This window comes from Oncorhynchus gorbuscha, linkage group LG13, assembly GCF_021184085.1.
Source record: "Oncorhynchus gorbuscha isolate QuinsamMale2020 ecotype Even-year linkage group LG13, OgorEven_v1.0, whole genome shotgun sequence".
Lineage (NCBI taxonomy): Eukaryota > Metazoa > Chordata > Actinopteri > Salmoniformes > Salmonidae > Oncorhynchus > Oncorhynchus gorbuscha.
Genome location: NC_060185.1, coordinates 57974278 through 57996603, shown reverse-complemented (window position 1 = coordinate 57996603; position 22326 = coordinate 57974278). Strand labels below are relative to the sequence as shown.

The window sequence follows — 22326 nt, the reverse complement described above, 5'->3', positions numbered from 1 at the left end:
ATGGGGCTGTGCATTATCATGCTGAAACATGAGGTGATGGCGATAGATGAATGGCATGACAATGGGCCCCAGAATCTCATCACAGTATCTCTCTGCATTCAAATTGCCAATGATAAAATGCACTTGTGTTTGTTGTCCGTGTCTTATGCCTGCCAATACCATAACACCACCGCTACCATGGGGCAGTCTGTTCACAACTTTGACATCAGCAAACCGCTTACCCACACACGATGCCATACACATAGATGGTCTACGGTTGTGAGGCCGGTTGGATGTACTGACAAATTCTCTAAAATGACGTTGAAGGCGGCTTACGGTAGAGAAATTAACATTACATTCTATGGCAACATCTCTGGTGGACATTCCTGCAGTCAGCATGTCAACCTCTGTGGCATTGTGTTGTGTGTCAAAACTGAACATTAGAGTGTCTTTTATTGTCCCCAACATAAGGTGCACCTGTGTAATGATCAGGCTGTTTAATCACCTTCTTGATATGCCACAACTGTCAGGCGCTGGTATTATCTTGGCAAAGGAGAAATGCTTTGTAACGTCTGCGTCCAACTCACACTCCCAAACACTTAGATCCTCGGAACACAGCCCACTTTCCAGCTCACTCTCCAGATCCCAATCACCGGAATTCTAATCACCTGTTCATACACCTGCATGTCATTATCCAACACGATTTAGTTCAGTTCCTTGCACCCCTTCACTGTGAGGTATTGTTTGTTTTGAGACACACTTTTTTCTGAGCTGTTTTTTCTGTCCTTCTCTCCTCCTGTGTATGATAGTTTTTTCCTGCCTCACTCTCGACGCCTTTTGTCTATTCCCTGCCTGTACTGTTGCCATTTTTGGACCTACCGTGTATGACCTTCTGCCTGCCCCTGGACCCAGCTACCTGCCTCCTCCTATGGTCCCTTTCATTAAACATCTGCTGCTCTCTGCGCTTGAAACCAGCTCTCTGTCTCCCTCGTGTTCATTAACATGCTCACTAGCAGGGACGCAAAGAAATTTGTGCACAAAATTTGAGAGTAATACGCTTTTGGTGCTCAAGGAACATTTCTGGGATCTTTTATTTCAGCTCATAAAACATGGGACCAACATTTGTACATGTTGCAATTATATTTTTGTTCCGTGTGGTTATGCTGTGGTCCTTGTGATGCGGGAGAAATTAAAGGAAAAGCATCTGCTTTAATTTATGGATAATCCTTGGCAAAAACAACAGTCTGTTCTTTGGGTTTGGAAGTGGACGTCACCACCTGTTCTTTTGGACCTCGCCAGTTTCATCTGATTGAGATGTAATTGGTATGATGCAATCATTTTATAGCAGCAAATATATACTGGCTTATGCCACGTTAAACAAGTAAACCACCTACAGAAAATAAAAAGAATTAAAATGTTTTGAAAATAAGAGCTGTTTAACTTCTTTCCGTATTACTTTAAATCATGTTTATACAATGCTATAAATGTAGACAGAGCAATCTTTTGATGTTGAAATGCAGGTGGAGTACCCAAAGTCCTTCCCCTTTATCTCAGAGGTGGGCCAATGCTAACACACACACAAAGACACACAGAGTAGAAAAAGCATTGGTGAAGCTCTGAATAACAGTCTATCTCCAGCCCTAAGCCCAGCCACCCAGCGTGATGGGATGGCTTCCTCTTCCTCCGTGTCTGGTGTCTTTCTCTCTCTCTCACACGCACACACAAGCAAGTAGCACGCACACACGCGTGCTCATATACACACACACTTGAAAAGCAGATGTTGTGTTTAAACCCTATGGAATGCATGGCCTATGGCTGCCTGCACATCATGGGGAGCATCCATTATAGGAAATCTGCTACTTATGTCATGTTCAACAAGAGAAGAGCCTCCTAGGGTCTTGTCATTGCCTATCCTTCAGTGGGCAGGAAAAATGTTTCCAAGAAACATATAAGGAGCTTATCCATTCACAACACCACAGTCTATTCTGTCTTAGAGTCTCCCAATTTTCAAGAGTTAAAGGTTATACCACCTTCAGGAAGATACCATTATCAGATATTACACAGTAAACACTGCAGGGCCTTCGGATACAAATTAGAAAATTATTCATTTCAGGGTGAAGTTGGCAGACAGACAGATGTGGCTGGGAGCTAAAGCAACCTGCTGTGATGTAGCATGGCTATTAATGTGCTCCTGTAGATTAAAGTACAGCTATTAGGAACATGTCACCACAGCACCTTCTACCTAACACTCAGCCAATTACAATCAAATGCATCAAATAGCTGGGGGCTATCGTGCTAACCACATAGAGTCATAATGGAATGGAAGGTGTAGGGAAGCGGTGAATCAGCACAGCATCCAGGTATCTAGTTAGAGTAATTACCTCAAGCAGTATATTAGTCTGGAAAACCCTGACCCTAGGAAACAGAGACTAGGGTCTGGGGAACTACGTCACTGTCTACGTCACTATTTATCCTCTTGAATAAAATACAAAATATTAGCTAGCAAGATGGAGATCCCAGAGGTTATTTTAATGAGTGCATTTCGTAAGTGGCTAGTTTGCGTCAACTACCTTGACTAAAACCACTGCAAAGGTTGAGAATGCAAACTTTGGTTTTGAACCGCAATGTTCTGGCATGTCTACCTCGTGATATGTTGGGAGAGTTCCTAGATAATTGTTTTCTTCCTTATCGACGTAGGCAGTGAAGTAGTTCCTCTATGCCAAAAGAGTCCATAATTGAAACCAGAACCTAGTCATTGTGTTGCCTAGGGTATACAAACCCTATGTCCTCTACTACAATCCCCAGTCCCATCCCTAGCTCTATCCCTGAGCCCTCAGTCCCAACCTCAGCCCTAGCCCACAGTCCCAGCCCTAGCTCTAGCTCCGAGCCCTCAGTCCCAACCTCAGCCCTAGCCCACAGTCCCAGCCCTAGCTCTAGCTCCGAGCCCTCAGTCCCAACCTCAGCCCTAGCCCACAGTCCCAGCCCTAGCTCTAGCTCCGAGCCCTCAGTCCCAACCTCAGCCCTAGCCCCCAGTCTCAGCCCTAGCTCTAGCCCCCAGCCCTAGCCTCAGTCCCAGCCTTAGTCCTAGACTCAGGCCTAGCTCTAGCCCCCAGCCCTAGCTCTAGCCCCCAGCCCTAGACACAGTCCTAGCCTTAGCCCTAGCCCTTGCCCCATGCTCACATGTCATTTATATTTTTTATCAGTGTTGAGGGGCTCACTTCACCAGAGGTAATTGGCTGTGCATAAGCACCTTGAGGTGCAAGAGCAGAGAGAACAGAGAGAGCAGAGCATGGGACATCTACACGATTTCATCATTATCCACAGTGCCTTTGGAAAATCTTTAAACCCCTTGACTTTTTCCACATTTTGTTACATTACAGCCTTATTCTAAAATTGATCAAATAAATAAAAATCCCCAGCATTCTACACACAATGCTATGTAATGACAAAGTAAAAAAAACAGGTTTTTAGACATTTTTGCAAATGTATTAATAAATAAAAACACAACCTTATTTACATTTACAAGTATTCAGACCCTTTGATATTAGACTTGAAAATGAGCTCAGGTGCATCCTGTTTCCATTGATCATCCTTGAGATGTTTCTATAACTTGTTTGGAGTCCACCTGTGGTAAATTCAATTGATTGGACATGATTTGGAAAAGCACACATCTGTCTCTATAAGGTCCCACAGTTGACAGTGTATGTCAGAGCAAAAACCAAGTCATGACGTCGAAGGAATTGTCCGTAGAGCTCCGAGACAGCATTGTGTCAAAGCACAGATCTGGGGAAGGGTACCAAAACATTTCTGCAGCATTGAAGGTCCCCAAGAACACAGTGGCCTCCATCATTCTGAAATGGAAGAAGTTTGGAACCACCAAACACTAGAGCTGGTCGCCCAGCCAAACTGAGAAATCGGGGGAGAAGTGCTTTAGTCTGGGAGGTGACCAAGAACTCGATGATCACCCGATGACAGAGCTTTAGATTTCCTCTGTGGAGATGTGAGAAGCTTCCAGAAGGACAACCATCATCTCTGCTGTAGTCCACCAATTAGGGCGTTATGGTAGAGTGGCCAGATGGAAGCCAAACCTCAGTAAAAGGCACATGACAGCCCGCTTGGAGTTTGCCAAAAGGCACCTAAAGAATCAGACCATGAAAAACAAGATTGCCTGGTCTGATGAAATCAAGATTGAACTCTTTGGCCTGGAGGAAAACTTGCACCATCCCTACGGTGAAGCATGGTGGTGGCAGCATCATGCTATGAGGATGTTTTTCAGCAGAAGGGACTGGGAGATTAGTCAGGATCGAGGAAAGGAAGAACAGAGCAAAGTACAGAGAGATCCTTGATGAAAACCTGCTCCAGAGTGCTCAATACCTCAGACTGGAGCGACAGTCTGAAATACTGAGTGGCCCAGCCAGAGCCCAGACTTGAACCCGATCGAACATCTCTGGAGAGACCTGAAATGGATTAAGATGGCGCCGACAGATATGGCAGCTCTGCTTCTAGCTCCTAAGCAACTTTGCAGTATTTTTGTTGTTGTTGTTATTTCTTACATTATTAGCCCAGAATTATTTTTGTGTAATTATATACAGCTGGAAATAACTTTTGGTTATCAGAGCAGAGTTAACTCTCGAGCCTTACAACAGGAATATGACTTTCGCGAATTGGATTCTGTTCGTACCCCTCAGGGCAATTGCATTTATTCCAGAGGCTGCTCCAAAACACTGCTGGCGGGGAAGAGGTATTCGGAGTGGACTTCAAGTCCGACTCAGGAGACGTGCACATCATCCACCGCTTCCGAGTATATTACTCGCTAATGTTCAGACTCTGGATAATAAAGTGGACGAGCTCAAGGCGAGGATCTCCTTCCAGAGAGTCATCAGAGATTGTAACATACTCTGTTTCACAGAAACATGGCTCTCTCGGGATATACTCTCCCCGTCCATACAGCCAGCTGGGTTCTCATGAATAGGAATAAAGAACTCTCTTGGAAGAAGAAAGGTGGGGGTGCATGTTTCATGATTACCTACTCATGGTCGGATTGTGATAACATACAGAAACTCAAGTCCTTTTGTTCACCCGATCTAATAAACGTCACAATCACATGCCGACCGTACTACCTTCCCAAGAGAATTCTCTTCGTTTATAGTCACAGCTTGTATATTCTCAAGCCGATACCACGAAGGCCCTCAAAGAACTACACTGGACTTTATGCGAACTGGAAACCACTTATCCTGAGGCCGCATTTATTGTAGCTGGGGATTTTAACAAAACAAATTTGAGGAAAACGCTACCGAAGTTCTACCAACAAATTGACTGTTGTACTTGCACTGGAAAAACATTGGACCACTGCTAATCAACTTTTCAAAATGCCCACAAGGCCCTGTGAATACAAACATACTTATTCCCTCCATAAGGCAATCAAACAGGCAAAACATCAGTACAGAGACAAAGTGGGGTCGCAATTCAACGGCTCAGACAAGAGACGTATATGGCAGGGTCTACAGATAATCATGGACTACAAAGGGAAAACCAGCCACGTCACGGACACTGACGTCTTGCTCCCAGACAAGCTAAACACCTTCTCTCCCGTTTTGAGAATAACACAGTGCCAGCAACGCAGCCCGCTACCAATGACTGTGGGCTCTCCTTCTCCATGGCCTACGTGAGTAAGACATTTTAGCGTGTTGATCATGAAGTGCTTTGAGAGGCTAGTTAAGGATCATATCACCTCTACTTTACCCGATACCCTAGACCCACTTCAAATTGCTGACCGCCCCAATAGATCCACAGACAACGCAATCGCCATTGCACTGCACACTGCCCTATCCCATCTGGACAAGAGGAATACCTATGTAAGAATGCTGTCTATTGATGATAGCTCAGCATTGAACACCATAATACCCTCCAAGCTCAGCATTAAGATTGGGGCACTGGGTCTGAACCCCGCCCTATGCAACTGGGTCCTGAACTTCCTGGCGGGCCGCCCCCCAGGTGGTGAAGGTAGGAAACAACACCTCCACTTTGGATCCTCAACACAGGGGCCCCCTTCTGTACTCCCTGTTCACCCATGACTGCGTTGCCACGCACGCCCCTCAATCAAGTTTGCAGACGACGCAACAGTAGTAGGCCTGATTACCAACAATACAGCCTACAGGGAGGAGCTGAGGGCCCTGGGAGAGTGGTGCCAAGAAAATAACCACACTCAACGTCAACAAAACAAAGGAGATGATTGTGGACTTCAGGAAACAGCAGAGGGAGCACGCCCCTATCCACATCGATGGGACCACAGTGGGGAAGGTGGAAAGCTTCAAGTTCCTCGTTGAACACAGTAACTGACGATCTGAAATGGTTAGACAGTGTGGTGAAGAAGGCGCAACAGTACCTATTCAGTAGCCGATGTCACACAGGAAGCCCAAAAAGATCATCAAGGACATCAACCACCCGGGCTACGGTCTGTTCACCCCGTTATCATCCAGAAGGCGAGGTCAGTGCAGGTGCATCAAAGCTGGGACCGAGAAACTGAAAAACAGCTTCTATCTCACAACCGTAAGGCGGTGATACAGCCCGACAGGATGCTCTCGATTGTGCATCTGTAGATGTTTGTGAGTGCTTTTGGTGACAAGCCGAATTTCTTCAGCCTCCTGAGGTTGAAGAGGCGCTGCTGCGCCTTCTTCACGATGCTGTCTGTGTGGGTGGACCAATTCAGTTTGTCTGTGATGTGTACGCCGAGGAACTTAAAACTTACTACCCTCTCCACTACTGTTCCATCGATGTGGATAGGGGGGTGGGGTGAGGAGAGGGTCGGAGGCTATACTGTTACACTGGGAATACAAATGGTATAGAGAGAAATAGTCCAATAAATACTATATTAACTACAACCTAAATCATCTTACCTTGGAATAATGAAGTCTCATGTTAAAAGGAACCACCAACTTTCATATGTTCTCATGTTCTGAGCAAGGAACATAAACTTTAGCTTTTTTACATGGCACATATTTTACATGGCACACATTTTTACATGGCACATAGTGTACATGGCACATATTGCATATTGGCACATATTAATTTCTTCTCCAACACTTTGGTTTTGCATTATTTAAACCAAATTTAACATGTTTCATTATTTATTTGAGGCTAAATAGATTTTATTGATGTATTATATTAAGTTAAAATAAGTGTTCATTCAGTATTGTTGTAATTGTCATTATTACAAATAAATAAATAAAAATCGGCAGATTAATCGGTAACGGCTTTTTTGGTCCTCCAATAATCGGTATCGGCGTTGAAAAATCATAATCGGTCGACCTCTAATATGCATATACTGAATTATATTCTACTCTATTTTTTGTCAAAGCCACTTGCTCAATCTTATATTTATATATTTCTTAATTAAATGATTTTAATTTAAGATTTGTGTGTATTGTGGTGAATTGTTAGATACTACTGCACTGTTGGAGCTAAGAACACAAGCATTTCGCTACCCAAGAAGACTTGATGCTGTAATTACTGCCAAAGGTGCTTCAACAAAGTACTGAGTAAAGGGTCTGAATACTTAAGCAAATGTAATATTTCAGTTTTATATTTTTAATAAATTAGCCAAAATGTTTAAAACCTGTTTTTGCTTTGGCATTATCGGGTATTGTATATAGATTTGATGAGGAAAAAAACTACATTTTTAATTAATTTTTAGAAAAAGGCTGTAATGCATCACAATTTGGAAAATGTCAAGGGGTCGGAATACTTTCTGAAGGCACACACTGCAATGTGTAAAAAAAAACACTGTAAAAAGAAATCAGATTAGTTTTCTTGGCTCTACCCAGTGAACGTTGTCTAATTAATAACATTATTGAAACATGCATTTTCATTGCTCGATTATTCACACAGAGCAGGTTTCCTGAAATGTTTTATTCTGTCTCCTTGCCATTTATCTTAGAGTTAAATCTAAGTGGCGGCAGGTAGCCTAGTGGTTAGAGTGTTGGACTAGTAATCGAAAGGTTGCAATATCAAATCCCTGAGCTGATGAGTTAAAAATATGTCTTTCTGCGCAGTTAACCCACTGTTCCTAGGCTGTCATTGTAAATAAGAATTTTTCTTAACTGACTTGCCTAGTTAAATAAAAAAATCTCAGCTTTTGTTTTACTTCCAAAGTATGTCAAAATGTTTGTCTACTACATTTTCTTTGTACTACAAAAAAGCCACAGAACTGGCCATTTCTGGAGCCTTTTGATACGAAAAGGGTATGTGGTAATTTTATCAGTAACACAATGAACATTGTTCGGGATGACCGACTTCGATAATGACACAATACTGATATGATACATAGAGTCACATTGTGAGGTGGAGAAAGATGAGTAATGATAGCAGAGAAAACAGGGCCTTGCAGATAGATAGGAAAAAAAGCATATTTTTCTCTCACTGCTTTTCTGTGCTCCCTGCCTGAGGAGGCGGTGATGGATTTGCTGCTTGACTGGTCATACAGATTGGTGCCGGCGATGGATGAGGCCCTGCCGCCCAGCTAGACTCAATACACACATTTTCTCACCTTCAGAACATTTACTTTCATGCCCTCCGATTTGGGGTGAGGCAACTTCCAAAGATTCGAATAGGATCCATAAATAAACAGCCCCATCTCTAAGGCCAATCCAAACACGACACAGAATGAAATGAACCAATCCATGAGGTGTAATATGGACACTGCCACCTCAATTGTTTACTGTGTTGTCGAAATTATGGTTGCCGCCGACAGCCAAAAGGCTATTATCAAGGGTCATACAGATTTATCTGCGGTTCGAGGCTATGACAGATTCATGATATTTATACTAAAAAATATATATAAACGCAACATGTAAACTGTTGGTTCCATGTTTCATGAGCTGAAATAAGAGCCCAGAATGTTCTATATGCACAAAAAGCTTATTTCTCTCAATTGTTTTGCACAAATTTGTTTACATCCCTGTTAGTGAGCATTACTTCTTTGCCATCATAATCCATCCACTTGACAGGTGTGGCAAATATCAAGAAGCTGATTGAACAGCATCATCTTTGTACAGTTTTGTCACACAACACAATGCCATAGATGTCTCCACTTTTGAGGGAGTGTGCTATTGGCATGCTGACTGCAGGAATGTCCCCCAGAGCTGTTGCCAGATAATTAATTGTTAATTTCTCTACCATAAGCCGCCTCCAAGGTTTTTCAGTGAATTTGGAAGTCCAACCGGCTTCACAACCGCAGACCACGTGTAACCACGCCAGCCCAGGACCTCCTCCACATCCGGCTTCTTCACCTGCGAGATTGTCTGAGGCCAGCCACCCGGACAGCTGATGAAACTGAGGAGTATTTCTGTCTGTAATAAAGCCCTTTTGTGGGGAAAAACTAATTCTGTTTGGCTGTTCCTGGCTCCCCAGTGGGTGGACCAAAGCCCTCCCAGTCCAACCCATGGCTGCGCCTCTGCTCAGTCATGTGAAATCGATTAATTAGGGTCTAATGAAGTTATTTCAATTTTCTGATTTCCGTCTATATGAAACTATAACTCAGTAAAATCGTTGAAATTGTTGCATGTGGCGTTTATATTTTTGTTCATTATAGATGATATCTGACACAGTCACAGAGAACAAACTGGATGTGTTGCTGACCTTCATGTCACACAAGATATGCTAATAACACAAAGCCCAGAACGTCCAGTATTAGAGGAACTGTTAAGAAAGCTAAAGTATTGTAAGTGAAGTCAAGTAGGATCTGAACAACAGAAGAAAAAAAACACAAATAAACCTTGTGTCCTTAAGCAAAACAGGCCTCTAAATCAAACAGACAACTATTGAGTGTTGTGGGTATTTTTAAAATTCATTTTCTGCACATTTCCTGGTGCCCACATTTATCAGAGGCTTGCTAGCACTAGTTGTGAATGTCTCTCATTGGTTACAGCACAGTGGGACCACAGTCAACATGGATATCTGGATGGAACCAGCCCTGATCCTATACTGGAATATCATATTCCCAATCAGGGGAGGTGACTGGCTGATAGATTCCAAAGGCTATTACTTGTGTATATAAATAGTTTAAACCTAGAACTACAGGTCTGAAGCGAAGCACCTGAATACATATATTTCCCCCTTTCATTAGCTCTAGTTAGTAACAGAATGACAAAACACAGCCCTAATCCAAGTTCTAGTTACATGTCGACTTGAGATAACTATAGGTGTACAGAATTATACCTGCACTATTAAAGGCGGTTCCACTCCCAAGTGTATTTACACTGTAAACAGGGTAGGGTTATGCATCACGCTGCAGGTTGGAATCGCTGCTAATTCTTTCTCACCAGATGCCAATAGTACTTCCACACAATAGTATTCATCAGTGTGTGGCCTTTCGCCAATAAGGAATCACATTTACAGAGTCCCGTCGCATATGTCTAAATAAAGGAGAAGCAGCTTTTAACAATGCATGGTGATATGTCACATATGATGATGTGAATGGGCTGTGCTGGCTGCTTTCAATGACCCCCCAGGGGCCTGTAATCTCTGGAGCCTGTGTATAGTGTTTCCTGTCTCCTACACTCTGTACTGTTGAGAGTAGTGACCTGACATTAGGGCCTGTGTTCACTAAGTATCTCAGAGTAGTGTTGATCTAGAATCAGGTCCTACCTGTCCATATAATATTATTAATTGTGATCTAAAAGTCAAAACTGATCCTATATCAGCATTCCTACTCTGAGACATTTATTCATATGGGCCCAGGGTTCCCTAGGGATCACCACACCCATGTGTGGCCACGGCCATGCCAGCTGGTCCACCGTGAGAGCTGGCACAGCCACTATGCGTGGCGGGTGGAAAGGAGTCCTCAGCCCAGGACTCATCTGTGGGCGAAATTTTAATGGGCACATTCCTCGGCTGGGGCACTGCCCCCCTGTGCCCCCTGGCAACGAGGAAAGGAAGCGTATGGCAGGGGAGCACAATGGAAGTCTTGTCAGATAGCACAGCATCAACAACAACAACAATAGTAGAAATAGTTTTCCCTAAAGCAGCATCTGCCAAAAGGCTTTCCCCAAATATAGTCACAGTCATTCAGTGTGTTCAGAGCGAGAGATAAATATTTGAACTGCATGGCTATTAAAGCATGTATCTATTCAAAACACTCCACTTTGATGTCACACATTGAAACATAAAGATCTTTCCATCTGGGCCAATATGGAGAAGAGAGGCTATGTTCACACACACTGAATTAAAGACGAGAGGGAAAACAGAGTATGAGTAAAGTTAGCATATTTTCCTCGCAGCATGTGACCTCTGCCTCAGAGCTGCACCAGAAATCAATGTTCATTAGCTCGTCACAAACCTCTCAACACGACCACCACTATAACCCCACTATCAATATATGTTGGCTGCAGAAAATATTCCCATGCTCACCTCTTTAAATAGTTAGTACTTGTTCCCCTTGTTGGGGGCCTAGATACTCTCATGAATGTTGCTGTAGAATTTGAAAATCTCAACCTGGGGCTGGAAGCAGTGCAACCAAGAGGAAAGCTATGAAATGAAGAAACCATCCCAGCCTATCCTGTTCTGTAGCCTGCTGTTCCCTTCTCCAGCCACCTTTGGACTGGAGGAAGAATTCTCAAGAAGCGAACAATGCATTTGAAGCGGGCGGAGCCATGAGGTCTTGAAGGACCTGAGCCCTAGGACCATGCCCCAGGACTACCTGACATGATGACTCCTTGCTGTCCCCAGTCCACCTGACCGTGCTGCTACTCCAGTTTCAACTGTTCGGCCTTATTATTATACGACCATGCTGGTCATTTATGAACATTTGAACATCTTGGCCATGTTCTGTTATAATCTCCACCCAGCACAGCCAGAAGAGGACTGGCCACCCCACATATGCTCTCTCTAATTGTCTCTTTCTTTCTCTCTCTCGGAGGACCTGAGCCCTAGGACCATGCCCCAGGACTACCTGACATGATGACTCCTTGCTGTCCCCAGTCCACCTGACCGTGCTGCTACTCCAGTTTCAACTGTTCTGCCTTATTATTATACGACCATGCTGGTCATTTATGAACATTTGAACATCTTGGCCATGTTCTGTTATAATCTCCACCCGGCACAGCCAGAAGAGGACTGGCCACCCCACATACCCTGGTTCCTCTCTAGGTTTCTTCCTAGGTCTTCCTTTCTAGGGAGTTTTTCCTAGCCACCGTGCTTCTACACCTGCATTGCTTGCTGTTTGGGCTTTTAGGCTGGGTTTCTGTACAGCACTTCGAGATATCAGCTGATGTACGAAGGGCTATATAAAATAAAATTTGATTTGAACTGTGTTTTATGTCTTTTTTGATATACTTGTTATTGACCACAGCCCAGTGGGTTCAGTTGAAGTTTAAGACTTGTTTAGTGGTTTTTCTTGGGGTTACATGGAGGGAGGTAGTGTTGGGGTTTCAATACAGACCCGGTTTAGGGAAGGAGACTGGGGTTTGGATTCCAACCTGGTTTAAGGTAAGGGGTAGGGTTTGGGTTAGGTAGTGGTCAATATGGTGGAGAGAGGAGTGTCTTGGTAGTATTGTATTGCTTATTCTATTGTTTTCTTCAGTGATGGGTTGTCTTTTGCTTTATTGAATGTATTTCTGTCCCAAAAGTTCCAGGTGCTCGTTCATTGTTTTCAGACCAGAGATTTCGTGAAAGTAGGTGACATGGATGTATTTAGGGAGGCGGTAGGCTGCTCTTATTGCTTTGTTCTGAATTATTTGTAGCTTGTATTTCTGCTGTGTTGATGTGGTTTTCCAGACGAGGGAAGAGTACTCGAAGACAGGCCTGTTGTAGCTTTGGTACACTTTCAATACAGTTATTGGCGCTGCTCCGGTACTCTTCCCCCACAGCGCTTTCAGGTGGTTGATTATCCCCCCCCCCCCCTGCTGTTTCAATGGTTGCAATGCGAATTGTCGACTTCATGTCAAGCTGGAAAGCGACCACCAAGAATGTAGCTGTCTTCATAATATTCAGATGTTGTCCATACAGTGTCAGTGTGAGTGGCAGTTTAGATTTTGTAATTGTTTATTTCACTAAAGATGGCATATTGTGTTGTTGTTGGGTCTAGTTAGATATGGCAGGTTTTGGGCCATTTCTCCAAAAGAAATTATACAGGTCTGGAGCTTCTTAGCTGCTTTTTGTGAGTGAATGGATGATGTCCAATAGCATAGGTCATCTACTGAATTGGGACACATTTCCAACTGTAGGGGGAGGGTAATAAATATCAGACATGTAAATTGAAAACAGGTGTGGACAGGACTGCAGCTTGTGGGATCCCGGGCCTCAGGTCTGAAGGGTGTGGAGAATAATGAAACAAACTTTATGTTTATTTTCTGCTGTGTAAGGAAGCTCTGGATGATTTTTATTGTTTTAACAAAGGCCTCTATGTCAAAAAGCATGGCAAGGAAAACAATTTTTTCGTTAAATTATCTTAAAATGCTGAGAGTCATAACATTTTCTCAGTGGTTAATCTCCCTTTTCTAAAACCAACTCGATGCATGATTTTATGTACCCTGAGAGCTGTTATAAGGCAGTAGTGGGCTGTACAGTGATTGGGGATTTTATGAACATGATGTAGTGGGGGTTTATAAGTGGCCATGGGGGGCTATTACATGGTACTAAGGGACTGTGTGCGGTAGGGGGAGCTGTGTGTGGTACTTGGGGACTGTGTGTTGTACTAGTAGGGGGCTATGTGAGCTAGCTTGTGTGAAATGGATGAGTGTGAGTACACATAAGTGTGTGTGTGTGGTGTTCTGGGGGTGGGGGGGGGGGGGGCATGGCCGGGGGAATGCTCGCAGCATCTCCAGTCCCAGAGTCCCTTTTTGAGAAAGAGCTGCAGGCCATGTTTCACTCTGCCTTTCTTAATGAGCCCATCCACACAGCAGCCATAATACTCCCATGATTAGAGATGATAGAACACCCATACATCTACTGTGAAATGCATATTAATGCATTCATACTGGCACGCCCAGGAAAGGTGTCTACTCTACCTGCTCCGCTCTGCTCCACACAGGGGAGAAAAACTGCTTCAGGCCTGCGGTCATATAATATCTAAACCTCTAAAATAAAATGCTGACGGTATTTCAATTTAGTACATCTTCTGTGCTCCTTTTTTTTAACATAATTATTATTTATGAACAACAGCCACGTATCCATAGATCACATTCCATAGTTGTGTGTGTATACAGCAGGCATTTATACATTTCTATACTTAGCCCATGCATGTTTGTTTCTCTCTCTCTGTTAAAGTCTACAGTGGAGTAATTTCATTATGCTGAAAACACACATTTCCACGCACTCTAAATCATGTATTTTCACAATTACAACACACCAGAGAAAGATATATGTAATTAAACTATACGGAGCAATGATCTGAGACAATCACAGCTTGTTTGCAATGACAGAAGTGTGATATAAACAGTTACCGATTACAGATATGTGTGCAGAACTGATCACTTGCAACCGCTTATGCAAAGAACAGGATGTCATCCAATACGCCTCACAGAGACGAATCAACACAAAGCCACCAGTTCAACATGATCTGGCACTTACCTAAGAGGTGTACTTCTGGGCTTGGGCTTCTCTGCTGCCTGAGAACACAATAACACAGCAGAGACAGAGTCCTGTTAGGTGCTGTACAGTGCAGAACATGCAGTATGTGATGTATAGTGATTACCCATCTCTCTATACCACTAAGACATCAGCACAAATAGCCCTGAACTGGGGGAAGGATAAAAGGAGGGATGAATCACGGCCCTGGATGAAAGGACGTAGCTTCATGATGAATACAGATAGGCACTCAAACACGCACTTTCCTCTTCGTCTGTTTTGTCTGTTTATAACCCTTCCCTTTGGATGGAGGAATGGGAATGATTAAAAGAAGCAGTGAGGTGTCCACTGCTCGATCAATGCTGTCTGGAGGCAAAAACAACTGTGTGATTTCATAGGACTGGGGAGTTTTAGAGAACTACGTAGGCCTGTTACGGTGACCGTATTACCGCCACACTGGCAATCACGAATCATGACCGCAGTCAAATTCCATGTGACCTTTTAGTCACGGTAACTGGTCTTCTCCAAGCTCGGATGCTGCTGATGGTCATTAGTAGCCTACAAAACGTGCTAACTGCCTGGTACTCAGCACTATATTGTCCCTCTAATCACTCTGACATAAATGCAAAATCAATGAAATCAAAAATCAAACCAAACACTTAATGAGAGTTCATGAGCTCATGTTGCGCAACATTTCTACAGGAATTGTGTGATTGTGTGGGAAAACAGAGATTTGAATGCTTCTATTAAAAATAGGATCCCATCAGCTTTCTACATGCTAGCCCTACAATATTTATTTGTCAAGTTTCCTAATATTAAGCACATTGCTTCGCTTTACAATAGCAGGATAGCCTACCTGGCTGGCATGAAAACGAACCGTGGGAAAATCGCCCTCTATTCGCTATATAAGTCATAGGTGACATGTATTTTATCCCCATGCCCCTGTTGTGAGACAGGTGCATGATAATGGTCTATATACAGTACCAGTCAAAAGTTTGGACACACCTACTCATTCGCCTACTCATTATTTTTTTATTATTCTACATTGTAGAATAATAGTGAAGTCAGCAAAACTATGAAATAACACAAATGGAATCATGTTTGTTAAAAAATATGTTATATTTAAGATTCTTCAAAGTAGCCACCCTTCACCTTGATGACAGCTTTGCACACCCTTGGCATTCTCTCAGCCGGCTCCCATTTTGGCTGTAGTATTGTGGCGCGCGAGAATGAGAGCACGCATTTCGTTATTTATCTCCGGTAATGAACATACAATTCTCCGTCTTAAATTTGATCATTTATTTACATATTAGGGTACCTGAGGATTGATTATAAATGTTGTTGACTTATTTGGACAAAGTTTATTGGTAGCTTTTGAGATTCATTTGTATGCATTTTGAACGAGGGAAACCAGTGTATTACTGAATCAAGCGCGCCAACTAAACTGACTTTTTGGGGATATAAAGGACTTTATCGAACAAAATTACCATTTGTTATGTAGCTGGGACCCTTGGGATTGCAAACAGAAGAAGATCTTCAAAGGTAAGTGATTTATTTTATCGCTATTTCTGCCTTGGAAAATGTCAGTAATGCTTTTGTGTGCGGGGCACTGTCCTCATATAATCGCATGGTATGCTTTCGCCAAAAAGCCTTTTTTGAAATCTGACAAAGCGGCTGGATTAACAAGAAGTTAAGCTTTAAGCTAATGACTTAGGACATTTGTATTTTCATGAATGTTTAATATTACGATTTTGTGTTTTGAATTTGGCGTGTGTCACGTTCATCATAACGAGGAGAACAAGGCGCAGCGTGTGATGAATACATTCTTCTTTATTGAAAACAAAGAACACTAAACAAACTAACAAAAATAACAAAATGAACGTGAAGCTATAAACACGAGTGCTGACATGCAACTACACATAGACAATAACCCACAAAACCAAAGTGGAAAATGGCAACCTAAATAGGATCCCCAAACAGAGACAATGATAAACAGCTGTCTCTGATTGGGAACCAATTCTGGCCAACAGTCCGCGCTTGTAGCACAGACCCGTAGATCATTGTCGGAGGCTCTGGACTGAGGATCCTCGCCGTAGGCCCCGGGCTGGGGACCCTCGCTGCGTGGATCATCGCCAGATGTTCTGGACTGGGGACCTTCGCTGGAGACCTCAGACTGGGGACCGTAGCTGGAGACTCCGGGCTGGGGACCCCTTGGCTGGGGACCATCGCTGGAGACCCCGGGGCTGGGGCCCGTCGCTGGAGACCTCAGACTGGGGACCATCGCTGGAGACCCCGGGCTGGGGACCCCTTGGCTGGGGACCATCGCTGGAGACCCCGGGGCTGGGGACAATCGATGGAGACCCCGGGGCTGGGGACCATCGCTGGAGACCCCGGGGCTGGGGACCGTCGCTGGAGACCCCGGGCTGGGGACCGTCGCTGTAGACCCTGGACTGTGGCCTGTCGCTGGAGGCTCTGGACTGTGGCCCATCGTTGGAGGTTCCGGACTGTTGCCCGTCGTTGGAGGTTCCGGACTGTGGCCCGTCGTTGGAAGTTCCGGAATGTGGCCCGAACAGGGAGTACAGGAGGGGACTGAGCACGCACCCTTGTGGGTTCCCTGTGTTGAGGATCAACGAAGTGGATATATGGTTTCCTACCTTCACCCCCTGGGGGCGGCCCATCAGGAAGTCCAGGACACAATTGCACAGGGCGGGGTTGAGACCCAGGGCCTCAAGCTTAATTTTAAGCATGGTGTTCAATGCTGAGCTATAGTCAATGAACAGCATTTTTACATAGGTATTCCTCTTGTCCAGATGGGATAGGGCAGTGTGCAGTGTGATGTGAGAGGCCCGGGTGCACAACTGAGCAAGAGGACAAGTACATTAGAGTGTCTAGTTTGAGAAAGACGTCTCACAAGTCCTCAACTGGCAGCTTCATTAAATAGTACCCATAAAACACCAGTCTCAACAGTGAAGAAGCAACTCCAGGATGCTGGCCTTCTAGGCCATCTATCCACGGTTTCTGGTTAGGGTAGATTTTAATAGTCACAGTGGGTACAACATCTCCTATACACTTCCTTATAAACTCACTCACTGAATCAGCGTATACATCAATATTATTCTCTGAGGCTACCCGGAACATATTCCAGTCCACATGATTGGTCAGACCAGCGTTGAATAGTTCTTAGCATGGGTACTTCCTGTTTTAATTTCTGCCTATAGTAAGGGAGGAGCAAAATGGAGTCGTGGTCAGATTTGCTGAAAGGAGGGCGGGAAGTTTAGCAGTGATCCAGTGTTTTCCCAGCGCGAGTGCTATAGTCAATATACTGATATAATATAGGGAACCTTGTTCTCAAATTTGCTTTGTTACAATAACCAGCTACAATAAATGCAGCCTTCGGGATACATGGTTTCCAGTTTCCATAAAGTCCAATGAAGTTCCTTGAGGGCTGTCGTTGTATCGGCTTCAGGTGGATATACACCGCTGTGACAATAACCAAAGAGAATTCCCTTGGGAGATAATACGGTCGGCATTTGATTATGACGAATTCTAGGTCAGGTGAACAAAAGGACTTGAATTCCTTTATGTTGTTACAATTACACCATGGGTCGTTAATCATGAAACATACAACCCCGCCCTTCTTCCCGGAGAGATGTTTACTTCTGTCAGCGAGACTCACAAAGAATCCAGGTGGCTGTACTGACTCCGACAACATATCCCGAGAGAGCCATGATTTCATGAAATATAGTATGTTACAATCCCTGATGTCTCTCTGGAAAGCAACCTTTGCCCTGATTTTGTTGACCTTGTTATCTAGAGACTGGACATTGGCCAGTAATATACTCGGAAGCGATGGGTGGTGTTCGCGCCTCCGAAGTCTGACCAGAAGACCACTCCGTCTTCGTCTTCTCCGGCAACGTTGTTGGTTCAGACGAAGGATCCACTTCAAGAAAGTTGTATTCCTGGTCGTAGTGCTGGTAAGTTGCTCTGATATCCAATAGTTCTGTATGTAATAACACGTAAGATTTTCTGGGCTAACAATGTAAGAAATAATACATGAAAAAACAAAATACTGCAAAGTTTCCTAAGGACTAGAAGCGAGGCAGCCCTTTCTGTCAATGCCATTTTCTTGCATACCATACATTTGCACTTATAGACTCATGCCGTGTGCGCATTGCTGCTATGTGAAGAAACATGTTAATAGTTTATCAAAATTTTAAGCTAAACGTTCTGATCTGTTGCATCACCTCATTGCTTATAAAATATTTTTTGATGTGAGTGGTTGTATTAATTCGGGATCTCTCGCATCCCACAACTGTCCCAGACTATGTAGAATACCAATAGAACAGTTAAACTTTTGTACTATGGGGGATAGTAGATTTACATAGGCTAGTGCTTTTGCTGTTCCTTAGGCCTACTTATCTTGTTGGCTGATAACAAATACATGTCGACAGTTCTTCTAAAATCTTCAATATGCGCCTTGGAATTCAATGAGAAGGATGTGCGCAGTTACATGCCAGATGTGTCTGTCTTCACTAGTATCGTACTTCGAAGCTGAGATGCCTTTGAGAAGGACACGATCAGGTGACGGGCACTGGCTAATAAGAATTAAGATATCTGAAACAGCAATGTGAGTGAGATGTGATTCGTAGCACGCAGCAGGGAGAAGGGAATTATTATATTCAGCCAAAGGGCACAACGGTCACTGGCCGCAAAAGGCCAGTGATTTTTTTGGGGGGGGGAATTACCGCCACATAAGGGGGTTGCAACCGGGAAAATCAAGGCATTATCAAGTGCTTGTAAAATTGTGAATTATAGACTGATGAAGTGTGTGCAGCCTGTGCAAGAAACATTTTTCAAAACACAATTGGAGTCGCATCATGCAGCCTTAGAATGTATTAAAAACCAGACATACAGTATATCCCAACGTTTGTATCACAAAAAAAGTTGCATAAATAACTCTAAATTAAGCATTTAGGAGGACCTGTTCCTTTGCTAACCACTCAACACAGAATAGCCGTGTGTGCACACTCCCTCAGAAATCGTTTGGAGAAAATATCCTTTCTATTTTATTCATCAATGTTTATTATCTATGCATAGTCACTTTACAAATGATCTCGACTAACCTTTACCCCCTGTATACAGCCTCGTTACTGTTATTTCATTTTCTTGTGTTACATTTTGATGAGATTTTTTTTAACCTTAGTTTATTTAGTGAACATTTCATTAACTCTATTTCTTGAACTGCATTGTTGGTTAAGGTCTTGTAAGTAAGTATTTCGCGGTAAGGTCTACACCTGTTGTATTCATCGCATGTGACAAATAAAAATGTATTTGATTTGATTTGTATTCTTCATACTATAAAATTATTTTAAAATAATGCCACAGGTTTCTAAGCACATCCTGTGTGCTAAATGAACTAGTGTAGCCCACATCCATATGGCATAGCCAGGTCAGGGCCTAACACAAGGACGACGAAAGGTCTTGCTACTGAGCTATGGATTTCCATAGGCTTTGATTTGAACCTACATCACTGACACCTGACACTGATTTGAAGCACAGACAGGTGACAGTAATTTAATACTATGAGGATTGTTTGTTCAGCCCCCTTCCCCTTTTTCCCAAATGTATTCCCTATAATAGAACAACAACACATTGTAACAAACAAATGAACATTAAAGTGTTTCCTCTCCGATGACAGTTCAGTGGAAATAAATTACACATGCAGACAGACACAAGGGACCGTAGCATGCCACTTCACAGTGAATGAAGGGTGCACAGGGAGATGAGTGTCACTGCTACATCTGTAGTCCTGAAAATATGATGTAGCCCACAATGTGGGGGGGGAATACAAAAAATAAAAAACATTGGTGTCAAGTCCTCTTTGAAAGCATATTCATCCGCTTAAATAGTGTTTGAGCAAGGTATAGAAATAAAACCCCTTGGCACCGACAAGTAGTGAAGCTGTTGGCCACCACAACCTGTCCCGACTACCACCAAGGCACAGGCAGGCCCACAGCCACACACTGGCCAGGCAGGCTAAGTTTATTGCTGTGACCATTGATCTGTGTACAGTCCATTTATCATTCATGAAAGGAGCCAGTGATCTTCACAGTATATTAGATGAAACAACTCAGATCATCTGTCAACTGCTCTCTTATTGCTGTTTCCCTCTCCACAGGGATTTGGGCTGCTTCCATCCTTCTTCCCCATTCGCAGGTTGCTAGGCAACGCAGCTGGGGACATGGCTGCTAGTGTGTTTGGCTCGGCGGCGGCATAGATACGCACTCCAGCAAACTGTTTTAATGGCTGCTGGGGCTTTTTTCATGCTTATGAGCTGTCTTTGGGCATTCATTTCAGGGGTTGTGTGTGTGTGGGAAACTCAGAGGGTGGTTATCGCTAAGGAGGAGGAGAAGGGAGAGGGATGGGGCTGTGCTAGTGTCATTTTTGTGACTACCATTAGATTTGCCTAAAAAGGCCAGCCATGACCAAGTGCTTATCTATATAACCAAGAGTAATACAACACAGCTCAAAGCAAGATGTTCATGAAATTGACACAAAAGGAATTCAACAATATTTAAGAATACTTCATTGTGGCAAGCAAGGAGAGTAATGCACTGCTATTGAATTTACTGGTCCATTGCCTGTAGAGAGGACAATATATTTCCAAAAGTGATGTATGCCACACAGTGATGTATGCCCCCAATTTGTTTTCAACCTGAATATTAATCTGTGGGATGATTGAGAAGCATTAGCTCTGTTGTGAGATTAGTCTTACAGGGAGGGCAGAAAGGTCTGTTTTAAATTAGCTCATTCTAATACTAGTAGTTGATGATTTCAGGATTTGAGACATCAGATGAACAGGCCTCTTCACTCACTCATCCGCCTTCAGATTCATCATCTCCATCTCCACTATCTCTTTTAACAAATTATGTCATTGAACTTCGATAACCCTTGTTAAAATACTATCATTAGTTTTCCCCCATCTATGGTGATCAGTCACAGCAGTATCCTATTCATTCTGGGTAGGGGGGCTGTTTTATCATTGAGAGAAAGCCGGCTAACATAAATAAAGACACCACTGTTTCTGATGACTAGATTTCTTCTTAATCCACCAGGACATCTGAATGAAAATATGGCTGTTGATTTAGGGGAGAATGTTTTCATTTGGTTGGCCCTTTCACTGCAGTATTTTTTGAAGAAACTAGGCAACACAACCCCGACTAATTGACCACAGTCCTCAATGATCCTCTGTGCTGCTGCAGAACTAAGCAATAGACCATTCTCACAAATTTGTTTTAAAAAAAATCCTACAATTCATACACAGCTAGAAAATCTCCAGTGAATTCTGGTAGACAAAGAGGAGAGGGAAGGAAGTGCTTGCATAGAGAAAAAGGAGGAATGCATGAACAAAACAGGGTTGAGGTGTTTCTAGCTGATGAATAGCACCAGGTAGCTGAATAACAGTGAGGTCAGAGGTGCTAGCAGCTCCAGCAGTCCAGGCACAGCAACCCCCCTGCCCCCTCCTAGCCCCCCTCTCCCATCTGAGAACCACACCCCTTCCCCTCAGTGCCAGGTGATTTGTCTGAGGTAGGGCTAGGCTGACCTTTTTATTATATCTACTGTCATAACTGCACCAAAGCTGCACTGAGAGCAACACACAAGAACAGGAGAGAAGGAGAGGGAAAGGGACGAAAAAATAAATAGAGACAGTGTGTGTAGAGGAAAATATGGAGAGAAAGAGAGGAGAGAGAGAGAGGGATGAGAGAGCGAAAAAAAAGAGAGAGC

The 22326-nt window shown here is 43.5% G+C and overlaps 1 protein-coding gene across 2 annotated transcripts in view; it reads right to left on the bottom strand.

The window, feature by feature from the left end:
- Positions 1-22326, bottom strand: part of LOC123993192 (AF4/FMR2 family member 2-like) — a 185552-nt gene that overhangs the window by 38695 nt on the left and 124531 nt on the right. For both annotated transcript variants that reach the window (XM_046295072.1, XM_046295073.1), the window contains one exon: positions 14545-14582. In XM_046295072.1, coding sequence (XP_046151028.1) covers positions 14545-14582 — 38 coding nt within the window. The remainder of the gene's footprint in view (positions 1-14544; positions 14583-22326) is intronic.